This window comes from Athene noctua, chromosome 19 (assembly GCF_965140245.1).
Source record: "Athene noctua chromosome 19, bAthNoc1.hap1.1, whole genome shotgun sequence".
NCBI lineage: Eukaryota > Metazoa > Chordata > Aves > Strigiformes > Strigidae > Athene > Athene noctua.
Window position 1 is genome coordinate 4,238,431 of NC_134055.1, and position 25,757 is coordinate 4,264,187.

The following is a 25,757-nucleotide window of genomic DNA, read 5'->3' on the forward strand; positions in this document are numbered from 1 at the left end:
ACCCCATTCAGAGACGCTCCCTCCGCCTCTTCTGGCGCGTCACGTGTGCCCGAGGTCCCTGCTCCGGAGCGGCTTTTCCCGTCTCTACCACCACCACTGGCTGTGACAGTGTATTTCTCATACTCCCCAACACCCTGTCAGCATTCCCCTCCACCGCTGCCACTAAAGCAGCTTTGATAGGACAGCTCCTCTCCGCTGCAACTCGCCGCTCTGACACATCCCTCGGGTGGCTGGGCAGGAGCTGTGGCAGAGCCGTGGCATGGGCAGGCTCCGGCAGAGCCCCGCGAGCCGCAGCAGCCCGCTCCCCTGGTACGGACATGGCTCCGGGTTTGTCCGACCCCTTGCACCCCTCGAGGGGACTCCACAGGGACCTCTCTTTCCCTCCCTTGTGGACATGTGAGGACGTAGCACTGCTCTTGGCGATGGAAACAGGCTGACATCCCTTCCCACAGACACCATTGCCATCAGAGGCAGGTTCTCAGCCCTGTGGCCAGCTCTAGCCAAGCTGGCAGTGGCCCGTCTCCCTTCCCAGGCTCTGCTCTCAGAGCAGCGACGCTCCGTACCCACAAAGAGGACGAGGCAGGGGCCCTCGTTCAGCTGCACGGCGTTGGAGTCTGTCAGCTCCAGCACGGGCTTGGGGTGCCAGGGGAACTCGCGGCATTCGATGTCGTTCAGCACCTCCACCCGCCCCTGCCGCGTGATCACGTCTCCCTTGGAGTCCAGGACGATGAGAGTCGGGATGCCTGTGATGGAAGAAAAACAGGGCGGGGGTCAGACAAAACGTGAACCGGCCAGAGACAGAGCGTGGGGAGAAGGGCCTTTTCCCACCGCCTCCAGCTCTGGCAGGAGCCCAGCAAGCACGCTGCCTCTCCGCAGCTCGTCCACATGCAGGAACTGGGGTCGCTGGATCCTGTTTCCTTCCCAGCAGAGGCTGTAATTCAGCAGCCAGAGCAGGACACTGAGAGACCAGCTGTGGCACTGCCGGCACCCCCCTGCCTGAGCAGAGGCAGGGGTCACTGCGGCCGACGCTCCTGGACGCAAACCCCACCACACCTTGCAAGCTCCCTCCTGCAGCGCTCGGACAGGACAGACGTACCTCCTGCATGCGAGGCAGAGCTTCACTGCCCCGTGGGCACCACCGCCCCGGCCCTGGGAGGCAGCTGCCGCGTGTCCCCTGTTTGCAGGAACACACTCAGACCTTTCTGCAGACAGACCGCAGGCAATGGCAGTCAGGAAGCGGGGTGTGTTCCTTCCCAGAAGGAAGGCCGTATGCTTTAGCAGCCACAAACTCCTCTGTGAACCCCCACACCCCTCCAGCACCCATCACTAACCACCCAGCCATCTCCAGAGCACAGGGACGTGTCTGATCGGTCATGAGCATTATTACCTGGTTCAGACACGGATTCACAGCACCCGACACTGCCAGGGGAGGAAAGGCCCCTGGACCGAGCAGCAGCTGCACGGCACCAACCACGGTGATTTGGTGCTCAGGGGCACGGCTCACCCCTGGGACACCCAATACCCACGGCCTCTGCAAGTGGAGATGGAGGAGGATCATACTGATCATAAGCATTAACACCAGCAGACTCTGCCACGTGGCCAAATTGCACACGGATGAACCCAGCCGCTGTCCTCGCCACGGTCTGACAGTGGCCGTGGTGTGGGTCCTGCCTCCACACTCAGCTGCCAGTTTCCAGATCCTGCAGGACCAAACCGTGGCTACAAGTGATTCTACTGTGGCAGAGCAACCCTGCCCTTGGCCACCCCGGAATACCCTCAAGGATCCCAGCAGACTGCCGCGCGGAGAGGCTGGGATGGACACAGGTCAAGGTCTGTCAGGGAACAGCATGTGCGGAAAAGGAGACTCCCTTGCACGCTGGTGCCAGCTTGTGGATCTCGAGACAAAACCAGCTTAATTTCCTCAGCTGGAGCCTGGAGCTGCTTGTTACCAAGCACAACACACCTCTGCCAGCCCTGGCACAGCACCGAACAGGCACCCACGGGATGGAGGTCCCAGGTTATTTCTTTCTGCAGTTTGGATCCTTGGGAAAGGGAGTAACACATGCATTTTGCTTCATTTGGGGGGGGGAAAACCAAATGAGATAATCTGTTAAATACGTCACTTTATACAAAGAGGGACAGTACAGATCTGCCACAACACATCCTTCCTGAGACTAATGAAGCTGTTCAGGAACATCCAGGTCTACTGGATCACAGCACTGGGCAGGATGGGGCTCGGAGGACATCTGATGAGGTTCTGACCCTTGGGACAAAGCAGCGTTTCATCCCGAGCTACAGGGCTGGAAAGCCCTGTCAAAAAGGAGAAGCCTTTGTAAGAGAGGCGAGCAGACCTGCAGGAAAGGTCGAGCACAGGTCACCCATTCAGATCGGCCCAGGTGACACCAGCTGGTGACCATCCCATCTGATAAAGCACCAACTAGGCTTTCCCACCACAGAAGAGTCACAGGCGAATCAAGAGGAGCTGCTCACGTTGGCGACTTCACCTGGAAAGCACACCATTCCTCTCTCATCAAGGAGACAAAGAAACATCCCACAAGGAAGGAAGAGGGGAGAGTTTGGGATTAGGCCCTGAGAGATGGGTGAAGGGACCAGTGCCAGGCACTGCCATCTGCTTCTCATCACCCAGGTCTCAATCCACTTGCTATTTGGCCTCTCCTCCTTCACCCAGCAACATCCCCCAGACCACAACCAGCAAACCAAAGCAGCTCAAATCCTCCTGCCCTCATCCAAAGGCTCCTTTTAGATCTCATTCACTAGAAATACCCTGCAGAGCCATTCTCTGAGCAGGGGGGACCCAAGGTGCTTGTCCCTGCCGGTCTCCTGGCACCGCACTCCCAACTTTTGTGCAACGGCGGGTTACTCACAAGCCCTCTGAATTCTAGGCATTTCTCTAGGAAATACACAGCATCTGTCTGTCCCACCCCTGCCTGCAGGTCCGGGCGAGCGGCCGCATTCCCCTCATTCCAGCCTGGCCCCGTGCACTGGGGCTGTGAGCACAGAGCTGGTGTAAGAGCAGCAGTGAAGGAACGTGCCCGATGGCTGGGCTTGCAAATCCTAAGGGTATGCCAAGAAAACCATTTTGTATCACAAAAAGGCTTATTCATTACCTGCTGGTATTCAAAATAGCTCTAGGGCAGGGACGGGTTAAACAGACTGGAAGGAATGGGGAAATCTCTGGCCCTCCCCTTCGAGGCACAAAGTACTGCTGAAGCCAGGAGAAGCCCTCGGTGATTGGCATCCCACATGATTCTGATCTTTATCCACTTACAATCCCCAGCCCTGTCCCAAACGCCTGCTTCCCCATCCTCTCCAGACCTGTGTTATACACGAGGGACAGGCTAGAAACGTGGGTTCAGCTGGGTACCCCATCGCGATGCGGCACACGGAGGCTGAGAGCTCAGATAAACTTTGCTGATTTGGGCAATTTAAGGGCCCTTGTTTAGACACAGATCATTGTGCGTGTGATCCCACAGCTATGGGGACCTCAAAGCATTCTACCTGATCTGTGTATGCGGACACACACCCAACAAAGCACCCAGCCCCTAAAACCTCCAACTGCAAGTACAAAACTGAGTCAGAAAACAGTCTTTAAGATACTTCATCCTGGGTTTAGCATGTTTGGGGAATACAAGTAACACATCAGAAAACTTGGGGATGGGTTTTCAGTCTGTTAGGAGGCGCGTGACACGCACTGGGTCAATTCCTGCAGCCCTTCCCCTGCATCAGAGGTTTCTCACCAGTCCCAAAGCTCTGGTTTCCCGTCTGGACCCGTCGGGTGAAGGCTGAGGCTGCCACCACCCATCTGCTCTGGACCCCGAGCAGTGCTGCCTTGTCTCCTCAGTTCCTTCCTGCACATCCCTGGCCAGGTCCCTGGGGTTGGGACACAGCCTGACCAGGCTCACAGTGGCACCCTGCAGGATCAGCCTCATTTTCCCAGGTGAACCCTGTCACTGCTCCCCCGGCAAACACGTCCCCCCCTGCACAGGGCACAGACCGGCAGCACCAACAGAACCATCTTTCACCTTCCTCACAGCCACTAACCCCAGTACTTCCCCCCCCTGCTCCCCCCCTCCACGCTCCCCCCAGCCACTATTTGTTATTTTAGTGCCTTTTGGGGGCTTTGGTAATTGCCATGAGTCATAACACCAGAATTTACTTATCAAGAAGAATCACAGATCAGACGCTCTGCAATGAATATTGTATAAGCTTGGAAGAAAATTAGCATAGACGGGCTCAGTTTGACTTTATGCATTAGAAAATGGATTTGGTTCCCACGGGGCTAGCATTTTATGAAAATGCAGGGGCCAAATGATTTGTTATCGAACATGGCAATATATTTACTTATTTATATATTAAAACCCATATCCGATATGGAAATCTCATCTGCATTGAGTCTGTTGGGTGAGTAATCAAAAGCAACATGAAGCAAACACTCAGAATACATCCACCGCAGGACAGGGGGTGGGTTTTATTGATTTTTTTTTTTCACCTTTTCAGAAGAAAGCTCCAGAAGCTTCGTACAAGAAACCTCCCATAACAGTGACTTCCAGGCTGCTCCCACCAGTCGGGCTGTGAGAGTGACCTGGGGGTGTCTGGGCTAAAGCGTGGGGCAGGGGGAAACAATAGTTTTTTGGCAGTTCCCCCAAGGGACTGCGAATCCCAAAGAGGCAACACAGAGTGCTCAGGGAACATCCAGGAACCCAAGAGGTCTCATAAGATATACAACAACAAGGGGCGATTCCTACCCAAGCTTAGAATTTAACACTGCTCTCCATCCCACTGGAAGGAGAGCTAACATCAGGGGATTCCACCTAAGGCAGGACCACGCAGACTGGGAGCTGCCCACACAACAGAGAATTGTTTCTAAGCAGCCACCACACAGGAGATGACTCTTTCTCAAGATAGTGCTGCACCCAGAAGCAATTTAATCTATAGGTGAGTATGGTACAGCCCACTGGCTGCGCATGGGCTATGAATAGAGGCATTCAAGTAAACCCAAATAAAGGCCAATAACTCAACTTACATTTTACACTGAGTTTTTGAACACTGTAGGGGCCAACACAGGACTAAAACAACAAGAGACTTGACTCTCTTGCTGCTTTCCACTGCTCAGGAACTTAAAGCAGTCAGGGAAGACAAGCTCTTCTGTTGTTTCAGCTCCTGGACTTACAAAAACCAGTGGAAACTCTCAGCCACATGTGTGCTGTGCTCACAACCCAGGGCACCACCAGCATGGTAACCTGGGCACAAAAGAGGCTACGTGCTCTTGCTGGTGCAGAGCTGCAGCCCCAAAGGGGGCTTGGGAGATGTGTCTGGGGGAAGGTAGGTCAGATTACACGGGTCCGGTTTTTCACTCGGGTGGAATCAGCACCAGTGGCGATGAGCTGAGCCCACGACATCCAGCTCTGTTTGCAGAAAGCTTTTTTCTACAGCCTGTGCAGCAGCCTGCTGCGGAAGCCTGACTGCAAACCCCAAAGTCGGCAGGGAGGGTCCCAAGCTGCTGCCTGTGCAACCTGGAGCCCCTGGGAGCAGCAGGAGGGTTCACCCCCAGCCCCTCCCTCACCTCCCAAGTGCCCTGGCCTCTCTGCAACACCCTGCTCCACCCCAGACTGCGGTGGGATAACAGCCCAGCCCAGCCTTGCAAAGCCTGCGTGGCACCTGGGGAGAAGGGAGGTGGGATGGCGATGCCTCCCGCGCAGGGTGTAAATCAGCCTGCCTCCACATTTTGATGTGACTTTGCGGGATTGTAGTTCATCCTTGTGGAGGGAGAGGTTGCCTCTTTACAGGAAAGTCACGATAGATAAGCAGAGGGTTCATGCTCAAACATGCCCAAATCCCAGGGCCGGCACCCCTGGGAGAGCAGCTGAAATGCCAGGGTAACATGGGAGCTTCCCAGCCAGAGGAAGGGGTCAGGGTGCAGGGGAGCAGCACATGTTTACACTGCAGGTCAGTACACAATGAGGAGAGAGACATTCAAGGACCCAGTGCCTGGAGTTAGAGGGAAAGCTGTTGTCCCTGTTTCCCTGGCAACAGCATGCCTGGTGCCCAAGTACACACAGCCAGACACCTTATTTACAGAAAGTCCCAGTGAAACTGGCAGCAGTCCTGCAGCGCTCGGCCGAAACCAGCACTGGAGAGGTCTGTGAGCAGGCCGGAGAAAAGATGGATTAATTTGGAAAGCTCTTGCCTCCTGGGAAGGTAATTAAGCAGCAAAGTGATGGCTATTTAAAGCAGGCAAATAGTTGTTCTTGGTTTAAGGTCAGGGAACAACAGCTGAGCGACAGCACCTGAGCTTACCCCAAAAGGGGTGCTTGGAGAGGACCCCGAAGAGGAATTATTTCTCCTGCTACTCTCTCCAGGTCCCTTTGGCAACTCTCCATCTCCCCTGCAGATTGCATTAACCCTCTGCCAGCCTGTGCCCACCTCACTGATGCCACATCAAGATGGGTTAGGCACAGGCACATTGCAGCAAGACCCTTCAAACACAGGGAGAAACTCTACATACATCCAGAAGACCTCCTGGCGAGCTAGTCACCTTGCACATCCCTGTGCTGCAGTTTATCCCCTGCAGGTACAAGGTGCCAGTCCCCAGGAGGGCTGCTGTGAGCTTTTATCATCTTCATGACTCTTTGAAGCCACCCCGACAGACAAAGTCTCTCCCCTGCCCCTGTGAGAAGCCAGGGCTGCTGGAATTCTGGCACTGGCACGTACAGTAAAAGCAAAGCCATGGTTTACATCAAACATGCACTCTTCTCTAATTCATGTCACTAACATAAACCAGATGCCATCTTCCTCAGGCTCTGCAGAGAACGATGGCCTGCCTTTGAGTTACATAAAACAGCAAGAAAATGAAATTTAAACCTTCAAGAAAAAGCAAAATAAATAAATCAGTAATTAGGCAAAAAACATCCAAGCCAAAAACAGCTTCCAAGTTTCCAGGAAGAATTAGGTTGTTTATGGAAGTCCTGTTTCAACTAACAGCCTGCCTGGCAGGTGGTAGGAATGTGAGTTTGCGGAGAGCAGAAACATGAAGCGGCTCTGCCTGGGGCACTGTGCTTTGCTTTGCTGTTTTCTTGTTTTAGTTAAACAAGAGGAGACATTACAAATATTCAACAAAAGGAGCAGAAAGGAGAGCTGTGCCTCAGCGCAGCCTTTCCTACCTTGTATGCCGTAGAGCCGATTCAGGCGCGACCGTCTGGCCTCGTCGGCGTATGGCACAGCTACCCAGGGCATCTCGCTGAAATACTGCTTGAAGGAGTCCTCTGACCTGCACAAGGAGAACAGGGCATGGGATCCAGAGTACAGCCCCTCCGCCTGACAGCCTCCTTCCTCTTCTCATTAAAAACCTGTCCTGCAAAGCCCTTTATCCCTTCTGCCAAAGGCCACCAGTAAGGGCTGCTGGGAGACGCAACCTGTGGAGAGCCAGACTGAATTTAAAGCCCCCAGTTCCTCAAGAAAGGGTCCACGGTGCATTTTTTCCCCCATTAAAATATTTTTAACTCTCCAGGGCATCTGAATGTCAACCAATGGTGACAGCAGCACCTTGAGCACCCTCCAGACCTGAGACCCACGAGCCACAAAGCGGAATAGAGCTGCTCCATGGACAGAGCCCGCTCTCAGCCCACTGCTGTCCTTGCCAACCCCCAACCTGCTCTACCCCAAATCAAATTTCCTCCTCAAATCAAACCAGCAACGCTCCCAGCTTGGGGGCAGCCAGCTCTGCCTGCACAGGGCGTTTGTTAGCGCTTCCTTACCTGTCTGCACTAACAAAGAGTATCTCAAACTTCTGGCCTGCCTCCTTGATTTTTCGGTAGGACTCCACCAGGACCCTTGTGAGGCTTCGGCACGGTGGACACTGCAAGACACAACACGTGCACAGGGGCATCACCTCCTGCACGGGAGGCCCACAGACGGCAGGCCTGGGTGATCAAGGGACTGAAAGGACAGGCTGAAGTGCCAGGCAGTAGCCCTGAACATGGCCAAGGCTTATGGCCCATAATTTGCCAACAAAACCTCTTTAGTTTTTAAAATCTGACCACTCTTCCTCTTCTGAAAGTCGCTGAGGATGACAGGCCACTGCAATGCTACAGCTTCTTCCAAAACAGGAGCATCTCAACCGCTTCAACACCAGCTGGCCCAAGGTCTTTACTCTCCCACAGAACTCCAAAGCTCGTGGGGGGATCCCCAGAGCACCCCCAGCTCATCCAACTGCTCTGCAAAGCAGCTACTACTCACCCAGTGTGCGGAGAAATAGACCCCAACGTGTGAGCCCTCCAGGGCGCTGCTGTCTAGTGTCTGGCCGTTGTTCCTTAGCAGAGGCCCTGCAACAACTTCACTGAAGGGTTTTGGCCCCCAGGGGAACTCCAGACCTGGAGGAGTGGGGATGGGGGTGGAAAGAAGACAGAACAGCAAGATGTACATGCAGCATTTACAGTTGCCAAAGGTTCCACAAAAAAATAACCTGCCTTCTGCAGAGATATGGGGGAAGTGGGGAAGGCAAGCTCTGCAGTGAAGGCATTTTTTCCCAGTTAGGCTGCACCCTCCCACGAGTCGCAGCACCTTCGGCTTGACAAAGCCTGCTCTCGTTTGTGCGTGATGAGGCACCTTTTCCTTACCAAGACTGTTTGCTTTAACAACAGAGGGCAAAGTGGTACGTGCCCAGGAATGCAGCAAACTATTTGCCTTACACTGATACTAACCATATATTTTTATATATGTAAGTACACTTCTTTATTTATATAACCTTTTATATACATGTAAAAGATGGGGGGTTTATATATATATATATTAAAAACTATATACAAACTAAACTTCCACTAACCCTCTGCACCCCAAAGCAAGCATGTGTGTGTACACAAAAAACACATGCTCTGAATCATCCGCTGCCAGCTCCCACAGAAATCGCTCTGGGTATTCAGCCAGTGAGGAGGAAACATCACAGATGGCTCAGGCCACAACGTGTCCCTGCTGCACAGTTTCTGCCACCTGAATTAAAGACTCAGTCGCTGTGCTCAGTATCTACTGCATAAAGAAATGACGGGTCAGTAATATGTGTGCATGGACAGACTGTAGCAGTGGAATGATGGGTCTGCAGAGTCCATGAGTAAGGGCACACATTTTGCTCATTTTGTTTTTTGCAAATTGGAAGAAGATGGATTTAACATCAACCCTCAGCACAGTAAACCTCAGAAACAGAGAATGGTAGCATTTTACTGTTGCATATGTAAATAGTGGGGAATTTATTACCCTAACAGAGTGTGATAAAGTCAGTGATAAAGTCCCACTCAGTATTTTGGAAGGATTCTGCTCCCAAGGTATGGACAGTCTGGGCCCTCAGTCTGTCTCCCCATGTGCCTCCAGCAGGGAAAAATCCAAACTTAATGTTTCAGTTAGCCTAGCTTTTTCCTCATTAGCACTTCAGACAAAATTCCTAGAGGGGAAATCTTTGTTCTTTTCAACAAGCAAAACCAAAACACAAGATCTGGCAGGAACGACGCAGAAAATTTTATGCTGAAAATAATACAGTGCCTCGATTAGTTAAGTATGACAATAGTTGTTTGTTTCCTTCTTCCCTCCCCCCCGCTCCCCGCCCCACCAAGGCAATTCAGAATGAGCTGAAATGAGAAGGCAGCTGCGTGCCCATGTTTCTGTGGCTCACAGGACTCCAGGTCTTACCTTCTGGGTCATCTCTGATTACCAGGAGGCCATTCCTGCAAACCACCTTCCCGCTGGAGGCATCGATAAATATCAGGGAAGGAATGTTGGAGACTCTGTACTTGTTCCACAGCTTCAGCTGTAAAAGAGATCAGGAGCAGAGAGGTAAACTTGGCAGCGTAAAGAGGAAGATGTTTGAATGTTAGCATCTTTCAGATCAGAAGTCGGAGCTAAGCAAAGAAACAGAGCTGGTGCTTTGGCAACGCGTGTGAAGGCACACGAGGGCATCTCTCCAGAGCTGCTGGGCCAGCCTGGACCTCCAACACCCAGAGAGACCCCCCACCCTCCACACCGTCCCCTCAGTGCCACAGGCAACAACACCATTTGTCTCACATCTGCTGTGGGCTTGCCTGTGAGCGCAGGTAAAGCTTCTTCTCCTGCCGCATCTGCCTCTTTGCAAGTAAAACGGGGATAAGTATCTACTGTACTTTGAGGCCTTAATTTACAAGGCATGGTCAGCACAAATATTTTTAATGCCACTGCTCTGAAGCAATTTGTAACGCTTCCCTGGCTGTTTCCTCCCCTCCCATTTCAGTGTTCATTAAACAAACCAGCAACCCCTGCCAAGACACAGCCACGCTGAAAACAAGGCCAACGCACAGAAAAACGATTCTTCGCCACAGGGGCTTCCCGGGTTTGTACCCAGGAGCTGATTAACAGGTTTGACACCACCCCGCACTGCCAGCCTCACAGCGGTCCCCCCAGCCAGGGGCAGAAGCCGTGCAGGCTGTGATAGCCACGGTTTGAGCGTCCTGGTCAAGACGTTGCTGTCTGCTGGTCGTGACATTTTGCAGTGAGCTCGGCTTCACACCACGCCGGTGACTGAGTGCTCTGGGTGTCACACGGTCCCGGGTTGACGTTTCTCAGCGTATGCTTCTGGCACAGGATAATTTGGAGCTTATCCCACGTACAGAAGCTCACTGGGACGGGGAGGATGGAGATGGTGACAGCTGCTGGCACAGCCCAGCCTGCTGGTGTGGGCTGGCTGCAGCCGGAGGAGCGGGTCGTCCCCCCCAGCAGTCACCACATTTACTTACATTTCTCCAAGCATTTCAACCTGAACAGCCCAGCAGTGAATTATCAAACTCTTAAACAAAAGCCAAACCATAGCAGAGAGCCAGAGGGGAAGGAAATGAATCACCACGTTCCCCTAAGCTCTGCTCTGTAAAGCCCCTCAGGCTCCGGGTGTTTACAGCTCGCTTGGGTTTGGAGAATAAAACCCAGAAACAGGAGAAGGGCGGGAGGGGACCCAGAATCCCACCCCGTCCCAGCAAGGGTTCAAGCACAAGAGCCAGAGAAACCCTCACACAACGTGCTGCTGCTTCCAGCAGCATCTCACACAGAAACTTGACCCAAGTTTTTTCCCAAAGAATGAAGCTACGGCCCTGCAGATCACCGGCCCCGATTTCCGAATAGAGGCGATCCCACTTCCCGAGACGAGAACGATCTGGGGAAGTAGGAAAACGAGGGCAGGAAAGGGATGCAATGTGCAGGCAGAGCAAACCATGTCCCTTGGCTTGCTCATCAGAGATCTAGCTGACAGGAAAGTCACATCTACATTCAAGTTTTAATGGCACTGTATTAAATATTTCTTTCAACACCTTTTCACAAAAGGTACACTTGAATGATTGACATAAGCCAGCCTGCTTGCAGTGGGGTTTTAGCAAAACCCTCTTGGGTCTGATGGAAAGCATTAATACTGATCTAAAAAGACTATTAACCTCCATCTACTAGAACCAAGAGAAAGGCAACGCTTTGTGTCCTGCCCCCCAGCTTCCACTTTCCAATAGACGTATTTCTTGGGACAAGCAGACTCATTCATAATGCCAATTCACAAACCACAGAAGGTAAAATCCACTTCTGTGAAGTTTAAAGGGTGGGGAAAAGCTCTTTATAAGGATCACAAGCATTTAAGAGGGTGTTGCAAACAATGAGGAAATTACAACTAGCAATTGGATCGTTCTCTTTAAATAGCTGCTTACATTACACTTCATTTTGCCAAGCCCTTTGCATAAGGGCAGCACTCCCCTTGGGGCACTACGGCGGGTCGTGGCAGTTTTGCTTGGCTGGGAAAGCAGCAGGGTCTGCACTTCAGAGCCAAGAGGCTGCATCAATTCCTTGTGCTCACAGGACAGGGCTGGGAAACCCCAGATAAGAGGGTAAGACCAAACCCAACCCACTCTTGCTGGAAGCACTGGCTGGCTGGCTCCAGGCAGGCTACGGGGTCCAGCAGACCTGGCAGTTCTTGCTAACAACTAGCCCTGGGTCTTCTCAGGATGTGTTATGCCATCGGGCCTCAAAGGGCCCCAACTGCAGAGACCAGTCTTGGCTGCCCAGACATCTGTGGCACAGGAAATTTGCAATCCAGATACTCTGTCCCCATCACATGGAGGGTTGTCGCTTCTAACTCATCACTGAGTGTCTACAGAATGCCTCAAGCAAGGCATTGAAGCTAGAGGTCTGTGTCAAAAGGGTCAAAAAGCATCAAAAAAGGTCAGCGTGACATCTGCTGCTGTTGGGAGCAGTTTGGTTTCTCCCGTTCACTGGAAAAGCTGATGGGGAATGAGAAACGCATACACTGCAGGACGAGTGCCAGAATCTACCACCGCTCCCACCGCCCTGGCCCTCTCCAGCCAGACTGGGCTTTCCAAAGCCTATCGGGCACTTCTGAAGGAAGCCTGATGGCTCCTTCTGCTGCAGGTCTGACCTGAAAGAGCAGAACCTCGATAGGAAATGGGCTGGTTCATTTTAGCTGGGCTTTTTGGGTAAGATAGCTCCCTGTGAGATTCTCACCCCACACCACGATGTTGCAGCTGAACTGCAGCTTCCAAAGACACCCAACCTCCACCTAAAGCCTCTAAACACCAGGATGACTTCACCTGTCTTGTGGCAAACTATTGTACCCGTTACTTTTTCTCAAGGTAAAATATCAAGGGTTTGCTCACACACAGGTTCTGGAAAGGAGACCAGTTCCTCCCCGGTCCTGCCCGGTGTACAGCCCCTGGTTGTGGTCCACGCAGGAAGAGGAGGCCAGAAGAAAAAAGCTGACAAGTACCTGCACAACCACGCACCTCGCAAGGGATCCTGTGTCAGGCTGGGCGTGGGATGTGGAAAGCAAATTACGACTTGCTCTGAAACCGCAGCACGATGGGATGATAGCTCCGGCAGCAGGGCAGAGTGCTGCCTCAGCAACTTTTAAAAGCTGTTTTTCCTGCCGTGAAGAGGATGACATAGAAATAACATACTCCACACTCTGAGGATTTGATCAACCATTTAAAGAGGGGATCTCTGCTCCACTTCCCAACAGCTGTTGCAAATCTGTGGGATCAAGCCAAAGCTAACACAGATGTTGAAATAAACTACGGACTATTCAGCCTGAAAGCAGCTGATCCTCTCAGAGCACCCTTCGCTCCTGGATCAGGCTGCACGCTTGCTAAACTCAATACTCACTCCAGGATGCCCACTAGAGAAGGAGCAAGGGAATATACCCCCTCGCAAGATGCTGTACAGCCTGATCAGCTTTACAAAAACCTCTCTGGCTCCTGTGCCAGTGGTTAAGTGCAGCAGTCCAGTGGAAAAAACAGAGTCACTGAATTCCTCCAGTAACCTTATCCCTACACAAAGCACCACCACGCTGTTCTGGAGGACCTGGAAACCGCAGCCCTAGGCTCCCTCTGCGACTCCATCCACCGCTGGCCACAAGAGGCTTTAAAACGATCACTTATGATTTGAGGTCTGAGGTGATCCCAAGACGTCAGGCCAGGCAGCAGCACTCAGCATCGGTCGCAAAGCTGCTCTCTGTGCTGGCGGCTGGCTCAGTTATCTCCCCCACCCTGCTGACTGGGAAATGCCCGTCCGAGACGCACACTGGAGAGAAGTCTGCAGCCAGCCGCAGTCATTTTTCCAGATCAAGGTGTCAGACAATAGGTCTCCCCAGCAGCCCACAGCTGTTTCTGCACAGGGCTGGCACCCAGCCGGGGAAGATGAAATCCCCTCCTGCTCTGTGCATACTGTGGGGAAGGGATCCCCCACTTCAAGCAGCTGCCAGGCGCTATTTTTGGTTGTGCTGATTGATTTAGCAGCCCTGCTTGCCTTCACTTACTATCATAAATCCTGAGCTGCAGTGGTTAATGCTGGCGAAGATAAAGCACAACTGCTTGCAGTGAAAGGAGCCCTGGCGGGTGGGAAAGCGGCCCTCCCGCCCTCGCTGGGGGCTGCATTTCTCCACTGTTGTGTGAACCTGGACCGTAAAAGCTCTCACGCCTCCATCTTCCATGGGATATGGAGCTGCCAGGAGACACAGAGGTTTCGGAGCCACCTGCCTGTGCCAGCAGCAGGGCAGACGCTGCCTCTGCTCACCTTGCAACCCACATGTCCGCCCTGACCAGAGACAGTCAGAGTGAGCTGGTTTAAAAGCTCAAAAGCAAATCCCTCAGCAATACGAACATGTCCCCAACGCAGACGGCTGCTGCTTTCTGCTAAACGAAATGCAAAGCCACTTCTAAAAATTCACTCTTGGAGGCAACACCCTCAGGGTCTGGGCAATTCCTCCGGTGAGAGGTTGGCAAGACCCCGCTTTTCCAACTGCCCCCTGAGTGCTCACACAACAGCGCAGCAGGGCTTCCAGTACAGGAACCAGCTCGGCTCTTGCCAGTCTCTTGTTCCCGAGCCATAGGCTGAAACACACAGTCGAAGGAGCTCAGGAGTAGTGCTCAGGTGGAAAATCACCCTTGGTGAAGGGCTGCAGGGACCGGCAGAGCCCATTTCCCAGCTCTGCCTCCAGCTGTGCCACACAGACGGGCTCCAGGCTGGCCAGCCAGCCACAGCCATCCCCACCACTCCCCTGCCACGGTCTGGCTCTGTGCAGGACCTCTCTGTCCCCACTCGCAATGTTAAATTGCAGCTTTTACATTGTCCCTCAAAGGGTTTACAAGCACCAGGGGCCACCCAGGCTCTGCAGGCAGCAGGCATGGGGTTGCAGAACAACAGACTGCTCCCTCACCCTGTTGATTTAAATCCAGTTCACGCCTGTCCCTGTGATTCAAGCTCAGCTCGGGTGAAGGCTCCTCTTCCAGCCTTCCCTCGCTGCTCCTGTCCCTCTGTGTTTAAGGGAACCCTCGTAGCAGAAGGGAGATGCAGTGTGGGAACGACACGCAGCCAAATAGCAGGGGGAGGTGTCGAGGGCAGATGGTGCACGCCAAGGTCTGACCTTGTGACACAGAGGAGACCGAGTGAGGCTTGGGGTAAATCAATGTGTATTGTGCTGTTGTTCCTCTCCGAAAGCAAATCAAAATCTAATTACAAAATACAATGGTGAGAGAGATGTCTGTGCCGAGAACATTAATGAGCTGAGGAGGGAGGATTTGGAATTGCAGTGAACAAGATGGATGTGAACGGCTGAGACCGACAGTGCTGGGCACCGGGGCTACTGGTGCACAGGGACTGGTGGGCAGCCAGGCTACCACGTTATTGTTCCTCTCCATCCCCACACTGTCCGCGATGGGAGAAAGCCCAGTTAAAAGGAACCTTAGGACCAGCTTCCCCCAGCACTCAGCCCAGCAGCGCCTGCTGTGGATGCTCCCCTGACAGTCATGTTCCAACAATATGACACATTGTGAGCAAAAAATTAAAAAATAAACCTGAAAGTCCTGCTTGTCACTTCCATCCTGTCCTTGCTGCAGCTCTGTGGTGGGAGAGTGGCCCAGCCTGGTCCAGCTTGCGGCTGCCCGTGTCGTTCCACAGCTAGTGGGGAGGCAGGGGAGACCCTGGCAGGAGCCAGCCTGCAAGCCCAGGCTTTTGTTTTTCCCGACTGTGAAACACAATGGCAAAAGCTTTGGAGCCAAAGTGGGAGGAAATCCTCTCCGTGGGGTTTTCTGGCAAGGTGGCCGCCAGCAAAGGGCTACTCTTTGTTCCCCTGAGGAGCTCCAGAGCCAAAGCCCCGGGGTGAGGGACCTGGGCCAGTCCAAGCTTGTGTCCCGCACCCCTCACTTCCTCCTGTTTTCGTCCTCTAACCCCCTGCTCACCCAGTGCTGGCAGCGCTGCTCTTTGCAGTCTCCCGGGCTCAGCTGTCCAACCGACTGTGAGCTGAGCATTTAATTTGAGGGCAAAGCAGCATATGGCTGGCGCACGCCCGGCTCGGAGCACAAGCTGCATCCTTCTCCTCCTGACGTACATGCAGGCTGACAGCCTGGATCCTCCGCAGCCCACATCTGATAGGAAAACATTTAATTTGAGCAGCACTGAAGAGTGGTTAACATGATCTATGGAGAGCAAAGCCCCAGGGCCCGGAGCAGATACAGAGGTGGCCTGGTTGTTTTACATGTGCAAGTTTCAAAGAAGCGCTGGGCTGGCAGCTTGGTTTGATCCCAGGATCAGGACAAAGTATCATTTGTCTAAGCATACAGATAACAACGTAGGCAGCAAATCATGCAGGGAGGATGCTACGAGACAGGCTGGTCTATCAACACTACAAGGATGTCTTTCATAAACCTCTTTTTTTCCAGACATTCCTCAAATTTTACTCAACAGCCCAAATACGATGCAGAATTTAAGGATGCAGCATCCTACCCAGGACTAGGAAATACACCTCTGCGCATTTCCAAGAAATGTTTTTACCTCCATGTGCACGCCTTGCTTCACTTCTTAAAAGGAGGCTTGCACGTGAGCACCTCAAGATATTTCATTAACGATTTTCTCCCTGCAGTTTTGCTTTGAGGCAAGCAGTCTCCCTTCACCTCCAGGAGAATGGGGGCACAGAGCTTGTACACAGACGAGTGCAGAACCCAGGGGATCTGATAGCACCTTGAACCCACCTTCTGTTACCTGTTTTCATCAGAGTTTTTTCACTTTCCTGGTAGGTAAGTATGACAGCAAGACAAACACATAAAAAGCACTGAGGACAGAGAGAGTTAAAGTGTTTGTGGGAAAAATTTAAGACACATGTATCATACATGGCCCCTATAAATTATGCTCCCAAATGACTAGCACTGAGTAAGAAACAGCTATGTAAACACAAAGGTAATAAGAAAAAATAATAATTTTTCTCTCTCTATAGGGAAGGGATATTTTTCCATCTGTTTATAGGAAAGGCGAGGGGTGGAGTGGCAGTCTGGGATATTGACTCGGAGTTCAGGGTCTCTCTTGGTCCCAAGTCTCATCCGTCATTGGAAGCGGGACAGCTGCCAGCAGCGCCGCACGTCACAGCCTGGGTTTCCTACCCACTGCCTTTGCTTTTGCTGCTACGGAGCACTGGTGGTAATCTCCAGGTCAAACGCCTTGCAATCCCGGATCATTAAGAAACAAACACTTCTGAAAAGCCCTGAGTTTAGAGTGAGTTCCCACCAAACACAAAAGCCTTTTAAATCTGCAGGGAAATCGGGGTGGGTTTTTTGTTTTTCGGTGTTTTTTTAATGCATACAATGAGGTGTTAGTGTGGTTTCTGTTTTGTTTTCAGCAGTTAATCCGAAAGGGAACTGTACACAATCAGACCAACAAAATGCTGGAAAACAATAGAATGTTTGTTAGCACTGTAACGCACCCAGGGGAGCGAGGGCTGCAGGATGCTGCAGTGCCGGGAGCCCAGCGAGCCGTGACCTCCCCAGGACACACCAGCACTGGGGCATCCCCCTGACCAGCAACATGGGAGACCCTTTTAAAACTACCGAGACATCTGCAAACACCCTCTTGTGCCCACTGCTGCTGAGGCACCCACTAGATTGGCACACAGCATCTTTTGAAATTAAATAGCTCATCCATAGCATCACTGCTGATGCCTTCACCACAAAAACCTCCACTCAACACAGCACTTGCATCGCTGCAAATGCTCAGACTATTTCAAAACAACCACTTTCCTCCAGTTGCTCCAGCTGATTTCAGGAGAGGGTGAACTGGTTGGCCTGGCCCTCCCTACAGCCGCATCCACCTCGGTGTCTCTGAGCTGTCGGCGCTGAATCGCCGTCTGGCAGCGCTCCTGGTCTGCAACCCAAAGAGGATTTTCATGCAAAGGTTACAGAGCTGCAGCGCTGGAAAGGCCATAACCACAGCCCCAGCTCGCAGCCCACGCTACTGGGGCAGCTCCGGGCTTCGTACGCAAGACAGGCGACAGGCTCTGCTTGCTGCTTGGGAGGGCAGCACAGCTTGAGGGGTTCACTCCATAAACGCACACAGGCCAAAATACAGCGGGAGCTAACCAGACCCAGGCGCTCTCAAGCTCCAGCTGGAACGAGCCATCCCCACCAGCAACAGCTCAGAGTTATCCTGCTCCTCCTCGGCTCCTGGGGTCACAGGGGGTCCACAGCCTGTGCTGACCCAGCAGAGCCGCGGCCCTCACAGGAGATTTCTCCTCTGGAGCCATTGAAGTCTATCCTGTGCAAACATCCCACTGTCGAAACTGCTCTGGGCTAAACAAACTGACGATGACACGTCTCGGGGCCTCCGTGCCTTCCTGACAGACTTCACAAGGATGGCTGAGCCCCAGAGCCGCAGTGGCCTGAGCCAGCGCTGGGTGCCCTGCGGGGAAGACCATCAGACCAACTCGTGACACAGGCAGGACAGATGGAACGGGTCAGGCTGCCTGGAAAATTCTCTCCTGTCAAACATTTCTCCTCTTCCTCCTGCTCCCCAAATCAAAACTCAGCTCCTCCGCAGAGAGGCTGCAGAGGCTGGAAACATAAACCTGCCCGACGTTGAGCCACTGCCCTCTGAACGGGAAACCCCCACTGTGAGTCCCATGTTTGCAATCAATCACCTGCACACACTAAAAACCAGAGCAGAACCAAGCTGAGCACAGCTCAGATGCACTCACATCTCAACCCAGCACAAGCCCGTGCGTGGGAATTTGAGGAGCCATCTCCACACCCAGCTGCTCTTTGCAGAGGGGTTTTCCATCGAGCTGTGCTCCAGCATGGCTGGAGGCATCACTTGTGAGGAGAGGGCGAAGGGCAGGGAAATCAGGAGGGGAAGGAGAAGAGACAGGGTACAGGCTGGGCACAGAGGCAGACGAGGGATCGCCAGGGCCTGGTGAGCCCGGAGGGGGCCAGGCAGACAGGGCTGAGGGGACACGGGGTCTACGACACACACACACAGCGTGTTGGGTGCAGGGCAAGCGAGGGAACCTGATCCATCCCCCGAGACGCAGCACAGAGACACAAGAGGCCCCAGCTCCAGAGCCATCAACCAGCAAGGAATGAGACAGCAGGCTGGGGTTCCCACCTCTTTATTTTCAGGCTTGAGCAGCGTGTCTTGCAACTGCCAAGCCAATTAAAAAGACGAACAGGGATGGCGATAAATCAGCATCAAGGTCAAAAAGCTCCAACTACACCCCGACTTGACTGATGGAAGTCACAACATATACAGTTTCTCAAAGGGGCAAGAGCCTGTGAGTCAGCACACGGATGAAATACAGCACCGGGAAGGCAGGACCGACCCCTGGTGCACGCAAGCCTCGGGCATGGCCTCCCTCCTGCTGCCTGAGCACGGCACGACGGCAGCCACAGTGAAACGAGGGGCTGCTGCCAGGAACCAATGACAAAGCAAATCCCACGGGGGCATTCAAAATGTCAGATAAGATGCAGCGTATTAATTCCCTCCACTGACAGCCAGCCCCAGCTGGAGGGGGAGGCTTGGAAATCACAGGCTTCAGCGAGGTGAGGATGCCCAGCACCTTGCTCTGCCACAGGGGCTTCCAGACAACAGCAAACCAGGAGGTGGCACAGAGGGCTGGATGGCAGGAGTGCTACCTCAGTCTTTTGGGTGGGAATAAGGGAGATTCTATGCAAAAGGAAGAGCCGATGGTGTGTTCTTTTATAAAACACTGAAGACTGCTGTGCGCTGGCAAGCGACCTTCCTCAGATGTGGCTGTATTTCAGCTGTTACTATATTCAGAGTTTGTAAAATGCTCTGGGATGATAAAAATTACTCCAGAAAGAGTTATTAAAACTGTTTCCAGGCAATCGATCTATGGAGACAGAGAAAGTCTGGTCTTTTTACAAGAATTTCAACTGACCAAAGGTAAGGAGGAAGTTTTGCTTCCTCGGCTCTTCAGCAATAAAAAGAGGCTAAATCAGAGGTTTATTCAATTGTGCAACACATGTAACAAACATCAGTCGCTTCCTCAGAGGCGAGCCAGACCTGAAGCAGGCAGAAAATACCCCTCGAGTCATCTGGAGTTGAATGCTTTTCTGCTTTAGACAAGATCTGCGTTTGTTTGTTTGCGTTCTTGTTTTATCCTGTTGCTTACTGTGACTAATGACCATCCAGAAGATCATCCCAGGCTAACAAAACGCACGCTGCAGGAACAGAGATTTTATCCAGGAAAAGAGCACAGAGCGTGGGAGCACGCCCGGCCTTCCCACCCCCACTCCAGCCTCAATGCTAGGAAGCAACATGTTTGGAGTTGGACGAGCCACGGGAAACGCCAAGCACATCCTCCACTTGCATCCAAGCAGCTTTTTCCAAGGATCTGCCACAAAGTTTCAGGCTCAGTCACCCCTTCCCCACCCCTGGGTCAGAACTGACTGAATGCAGCCACCAAGTCAAACTCCAACATATTCATCTCATTTGGCAGCCCTGCGGTTCGGCTTCGAGCTCCAAGCTTTTTCCTCCCCTCTCCCTCCTCCTTGTTCAATTATCTTGCTTCATCTTTATTCCGTTTCCAGGAACACTTAGCAACAGGCTCTTGCAATCAGCCACCGGCAGGCAAGGATCTGAGGAGGAGACTCTGCAGTTACCATGACCTTTTACTACACTCATGCAAATTTTAAAGAAAGTATGTGAACAATTTGCCTTTTAAGTATCCTACGGTTACATTCTCCAGGAGTTAATTCTCATTCTATCCTTAGAGACATCAGAAACACCAGATTTTATGATTTTACACTAATGAGAATAAAATCTGCAGCTTAATTCCAGTTTGCTTCACGGAACTTTTTTCTGTATTTTTTTCACGCAGTGTGCAGACCCCCGACAGGCAAAAATTAACCTGCAACATTTACCCTTGGCCAAAACTGCAGGTCTGCTTGGACACCACATGCTCATGCCCCCGACAGCCAAGCGTGGGCTTTGGTGTCTGTCCCAGCAGCCGGCCAAACTCTTCCCCGAGATGGACAAGATGTTGTTCCCTTCCTTCTCTTAGCGAGCGGCTTTTACAGATCGCCATCAGAAAGTCTCATCCCAGGCCAGCTGAAGGGTATGCCAGGAGCCAAGCGTAGCCATAGCATCCCAAGGAAAACAGCAGTTGTGATCTTGGTAACTAAAGCTCATCAGCCAAGGCAGCAAATAAGAAAGTGGCGCAGCAGTGAAGGACTCTCATTCCCCTGGGACGCATGGTGGTGACACAGGGAGAGCTCCTGCCAAACCCAGGGAATTCAGCAACATCAGGCTCTCCCAGGGCCTCTCCACCTCTGAAACAACACACCGACCACCGCGAGGCTCTGAAACAGGCAGCATTGATGTCCCTATAGATGGAAATGGATAAATAACAAGCCTGGCTTTGGGAAACCACAGCGGCAAACTCACAGCAGCCGTTTTCGCAGCCGCCTCAATGGGTGCTGGCAGCTAACATGCCGACCAGGCACTGAGTGCCCTTGCATTTTCATCAGATTTTAAACCAAACCCATAAAGCTTTCCAGCACTTTCCCTGTTGCTCAGTAATTTTCCCACATACACACACAACGTTGGAGATGCCCAGAAAGCGCACCCCTGGACAGCCTGTGCAGCTTGTGGGGCACAGGGGCGTTACTCCTTGAAATGAATGCTTTGTGTTTGGAATCAAAAAATCCTGTATTTCTTGCAGTGACTAGAAGCTGGGAGGAGGGAATGGGTGAATATTAAGACACCAAGGCAGGCAGCTCACTCCCCTCTGCTTTCTGAGCGGTGTTCATAAATACGGAAATAATTTGCAGTGCCATACTCTGGGGAAAAAACAAACAAACAAACAAACAAAAAAACCCCTTACAGATCCTTGATACTTCAGATGATCTTAAAAAGTGTAATTACTTTTTTTTAAAAAAAACCAAAAGTCTGAATAAGCATGTCATTGATCCAATTGATGGGAACAGCATCTGGAACATCAATCTCTGCCCGAGACTGCAGGAGAGCTCAAAGCAGCCAAGGTTGCCCTTGAACCAGATGCCACCCGCTTTTACAGAAACGCCTGTGGATCTGTGTGAAAATGATTAAGCAAAACTGGTCCCTTTTTTCAGCTTTATAACTCAAATCTGTTTTCTCTTAGAGGGCAGATGCTCATTACATACCCCGCAGCACATCAAAGGGCAGGAAAGGCAGGAAGGGCCAGTGCCCCACGTCCTGCCTGCACCCCCTGGCTCCTCCCCACCCCGAAGCTTTTGGCTCAGGTTAAATTGCTGAGAGAATAAAAAGGCCTCCTCAAGCTTTGGTCCCCTCTCAGCGACACTGAGGATGCCATCCAGGGCTATTTGAGCAGCAGCAGCAAGTGGCAGTGATGTGTTTCTGTAGGGAATTCTCTTGGTCCTTCAGAAACCTCCAGCTACCGCAGCACCCCAGGGAGCCCCGTTTGTGGGGTGCAAAGCTAGAACACGCAGGCCTGGCAATCCCCACATGCACCCAGGTCCAGCCAGCATCTTCCTCAGACGCTTGTTAACAAAATGAGAACATTAAGAGAGCGCTGTGCGAGGCCAGGGGTGCCAGGAGCCTCTCCATCATCCAGGAAAGTCTGACGGAGGAGCAGGAGAGGGAGGACTTGCTTGGGCAGGGCTGCTCCGGGGCAGGGACAGGAGCTGCTGCAGGCAGAGCAGAGCTGGCCCAGCTCCTGATCTGCCCCAGCACAGCAGCTTCACGTCTGCCATGTCAAGTGAGTCCTAACTACACTGTGCGTGGGTGCCAAACAGCAACACCTTCCACCCTGCCTCAAACAGGGTTTTTTTCTCATGAACAGGGCAAAATATCAGGGCTCCGACACAACCACTTCCCCTCTCCAAGGCTCTCGCATCTTCAATCCCGCAGGGACTTTTGGTGATGAACTGACTCCACTTCTACAAACAGGATTCACTCAACACCTGAAGTGTGATGAGGCTGTACTACACTCCTCACCGCAGTGCCTTTGCTCCCACAGGTCAGCCCCAAAATCCCACGTCCCAGCAGGACACCCCTCCTGTGCCCTCCCAAAACAGGATTTAATATCATCAAAGTTTCCTTGAAACTCTTCCCTGCAGGTCTGAATCTGGGATGCAGATAATATACAGTCCTGTTTGTGAAAAACTGCACAAAGATGACAAACAAAGGCCCTGAAATCCCAGAGGCTGAACCCAAATACCATGCTGCCTCTTACCTATAGCCTCCTTCATCCTTTCTTGACTGTTAAACTCTATGGGATGATGCCTGGATCTGTAATGCTTGGTTTTGCAGATCTGTGCCAGCTACAGCAAACACCCAGCAGCTTGGGCAGGCTTAGCAGGATGTGACCTAAGGGGCACCAAACCCTCTGCATTTAATGCCACACTTGATGCAAACCCCTGTTCTCAGAGGTGAAAGGAGAGTGACCGAAGAGAGGCCTCACCCCCAGAGCCCTTCTCATTTATGCTAGTTCAAAGAGCTCAGAAACTCACGGCAATCACCCACCAGTTCAGATAAGGGAAGCAGGAAGCATGAAGCCAGCTTCATCCAAGACGCAGGAGAAGGGGGGACACAGCCAGGCTCTTACTTAACAGCCCACTGCCTCATTCATCTTAATCTTTGACCACCAAGAGATGAAAACAATTTATCCTCATTCCCTGCTCTTACTGAGAAGTCATAAAAAAATAAAAGTAAAACCAAAACAAAGATCAATGTTATACCCCTTCTTAGACAATCTCCGCCTGACCTGGACTTTCTCAGCATCCCTTTTATCTAGTGGAGTGTTTTGGCTAAAGCTCTGCAGAGGAAAGCCATGTGAGCAAGCCAGTTAAAAACCTGGTACTTTCATGTTTACACAGCCAGCTAAGCAGCATACTACAAAGCCTTTTATTCCCGGTCTCTGCTGACAAGCTAGCACTGAGAAATTACGGAAATCACCCATGAATTAGGATGCACAGGGGAAAAAAAAAAAAACAAAACACAATTCCCTAGGTGGGAAATAAGGACTCGAGGAAAAGTCTGTAGAAAAATCATCCAAGATTAGAGGGCAGTTTGTTTGTACTAAAAGGGGAGAGTAAAACCACTTGAAGGTGCAGACAGCCTCCCTCCCCACAGTTTCCAATTCACCAGATCCAGAGGTGAAGACAGAGATACCCCAACAGTATCTCTTCTCCCAAATGCCCCTAATTTCAGAAAAAGCCATCCGAAAGGAACCCCTGTGTGTTGGCGAGCAGCACAAGTGGCTACAAGCATGAGCAGAGACGTGCTTCTCGGTCACAGAGGTGAACACAGACACTGAGCAACGAGTTGATGTTGACAGGGCACTCCAAAGAACAGCCCAAGTTCCCCCGTCACAGCAGGCTTCCTGCACTGCGTCGTGTTGGTTTACACACTGTGCGTGCAAGAGCCAGGAAAAATCCATCTTCTGTGTCATAACAAACCCTAAGGTAAACAAAAAGGCAAGGCCATGCATATTATACAATTAAACAGGCACGTAAAGGAGAAAACAAGCGCTGGACGTCCGCTTGCTCCTGCTTTTCGCTGTTTCTCAGTGAGCACACACGGAAACGGGCTGCAGTAAGCCCTGCACAAAGGGGATGTGGGAAGCGAGGTGTGCTCCCCCCTCCAGGAACAAACCTGCTCCTCCTGAATAAAAAGCAGAAGAGTTTTGTAAGAGAAACCAGCATTTCACAGTCTTTGTGTTGCTCTCCTCCACTGCAGAGCAGACAAAGAGCTCGCCTTGGCCCCCGTGCAGACACACACCCCAGGGGCTGCTTGGGGCTGGGCAGCTGGATTAAACACCTCAACCCAGGAAATTCCCAAGCCCAGAGAAACCAAACCAGAGCCAGGTGGTCTGTAAATCTGCACCCCTACACAAAAACTTTTCTTGTCCTTAATTCATGAAGTTCATGGCATTTGCTCTGGGTGTTACAAACTACACACGTGGTTTTGCAAGGTGGTGGGCAGACAAAGGGGTGTCTGAGGGTCCAGGTGCTTGGTCCTTGGTGGTACTGCTCGCCAGGATGAAACCAAGGGAAGAGGTCCACCTGCACCTGCACCCGCACCCTTCTACAGCACCCTAATAGAAAATACAGCTGGACTGGGTCTTCTAATGGTTGGGGACCTCTTCTCTCCACCGGGCAGAGTTGGAGGCTGAAAGGTTAAACTCTGTGCACACATACAAAGCGCTTTGGATTACTGACAATTTCAAAAGAGAAGAAAAGCCCTTCTCGGGTAAATTCTTGCTGCCCAGTTTGCTGAAGGGCATCAGGACAGCCTGAGCCAGCAGCTCTGCAGAAGGCTTCCAGGCTGCATCTGATACACTGGCACCCAGCCCGCTCCTCTGCTCCCGAGCCAACAGGGACACCCGGGTACGTGGGACCTGAGTTTGTAAAGACCATTACAACGCAGGAGGGAAAGACTTACTTAGCAACTTCTGCAGAAAGACGCTTCTACAGATAGTACAAAATAATTAATACTTTCCAAGTCTGCACTTGTTTACAAAAGGAGAGATTTAAAGCTCCAAACCCAGCCCACTTAAAAAAAAGCCAAAACAAAACCATGAGTCCCAGATCCCAGATTCTGTTCTGAATCTCAGGGAATCAGCAGGTGGCAGATTGTTAAAACCTTAACAACATTATCTCAGATCTGCAAGCTGAAGTATCTCGCCCCATTCCCCCCTCCCCCCCTACAGGAGGGCCGCAGGGAAGATTTAGCATGTGCAGCACTGGGTTGTTGTGGTTACCTTTTAGTCGACTGAAAAGAATATTACAACATATTCCCCAAGGGAGTCCATAAATAGCAGAGGATTTTGGTTTAATCCCCTATCTATTCCTATCTGGATAACATGGCATTTGGGCAAGCACTGCCAAAACACAGATTTATGGCAAAGCTGAGAGTTTGCATGGCCAACATATGCCTTCCAACCTCCAGATTCC

The 25,757-nt window shown here is 51.9% G+C and overlaps 1 protein-coding gene across 1 annotated transcript in view; it reads right to left on the reverse strand.

The window, feature by feature from the left end:
* NXN (nucleoredoxin) overlaps nucleotides 1–25,757 on the reverse strand; it is a 52,481-nt gene that overhangs the window by 5,656 nt on the left and 21,068 nt on the right. Inside the window, exons 2-6 of the mRNA XM_074923021.1 lie at nucleotides 9,697–9,814; nucleotides 8,257–8,390; nucleotides 7,776–7,876; nucleotides 7,182–7,288; nucleotides 564–743 (exon numbers count right to left, since the gene is read on the reverse strand). Coding sequence (XP_074779122.1) covers nucleotides 564–743; nucleotides 7,182–7,288; nucleotides 7,776–7,876; nucleotides 8,257–8,390; nucleotides 9,697–9,814 — 640 coding nt within the window. The remainder of the gene's footprint in view (nucleotides 1–563; nucleotides 744–7,181; nucleotides 7,289–7,775; nucleotides 7,877–8,256; nucleotides 8,391–9,696; nucleotides 9,815–25,757) is intronic.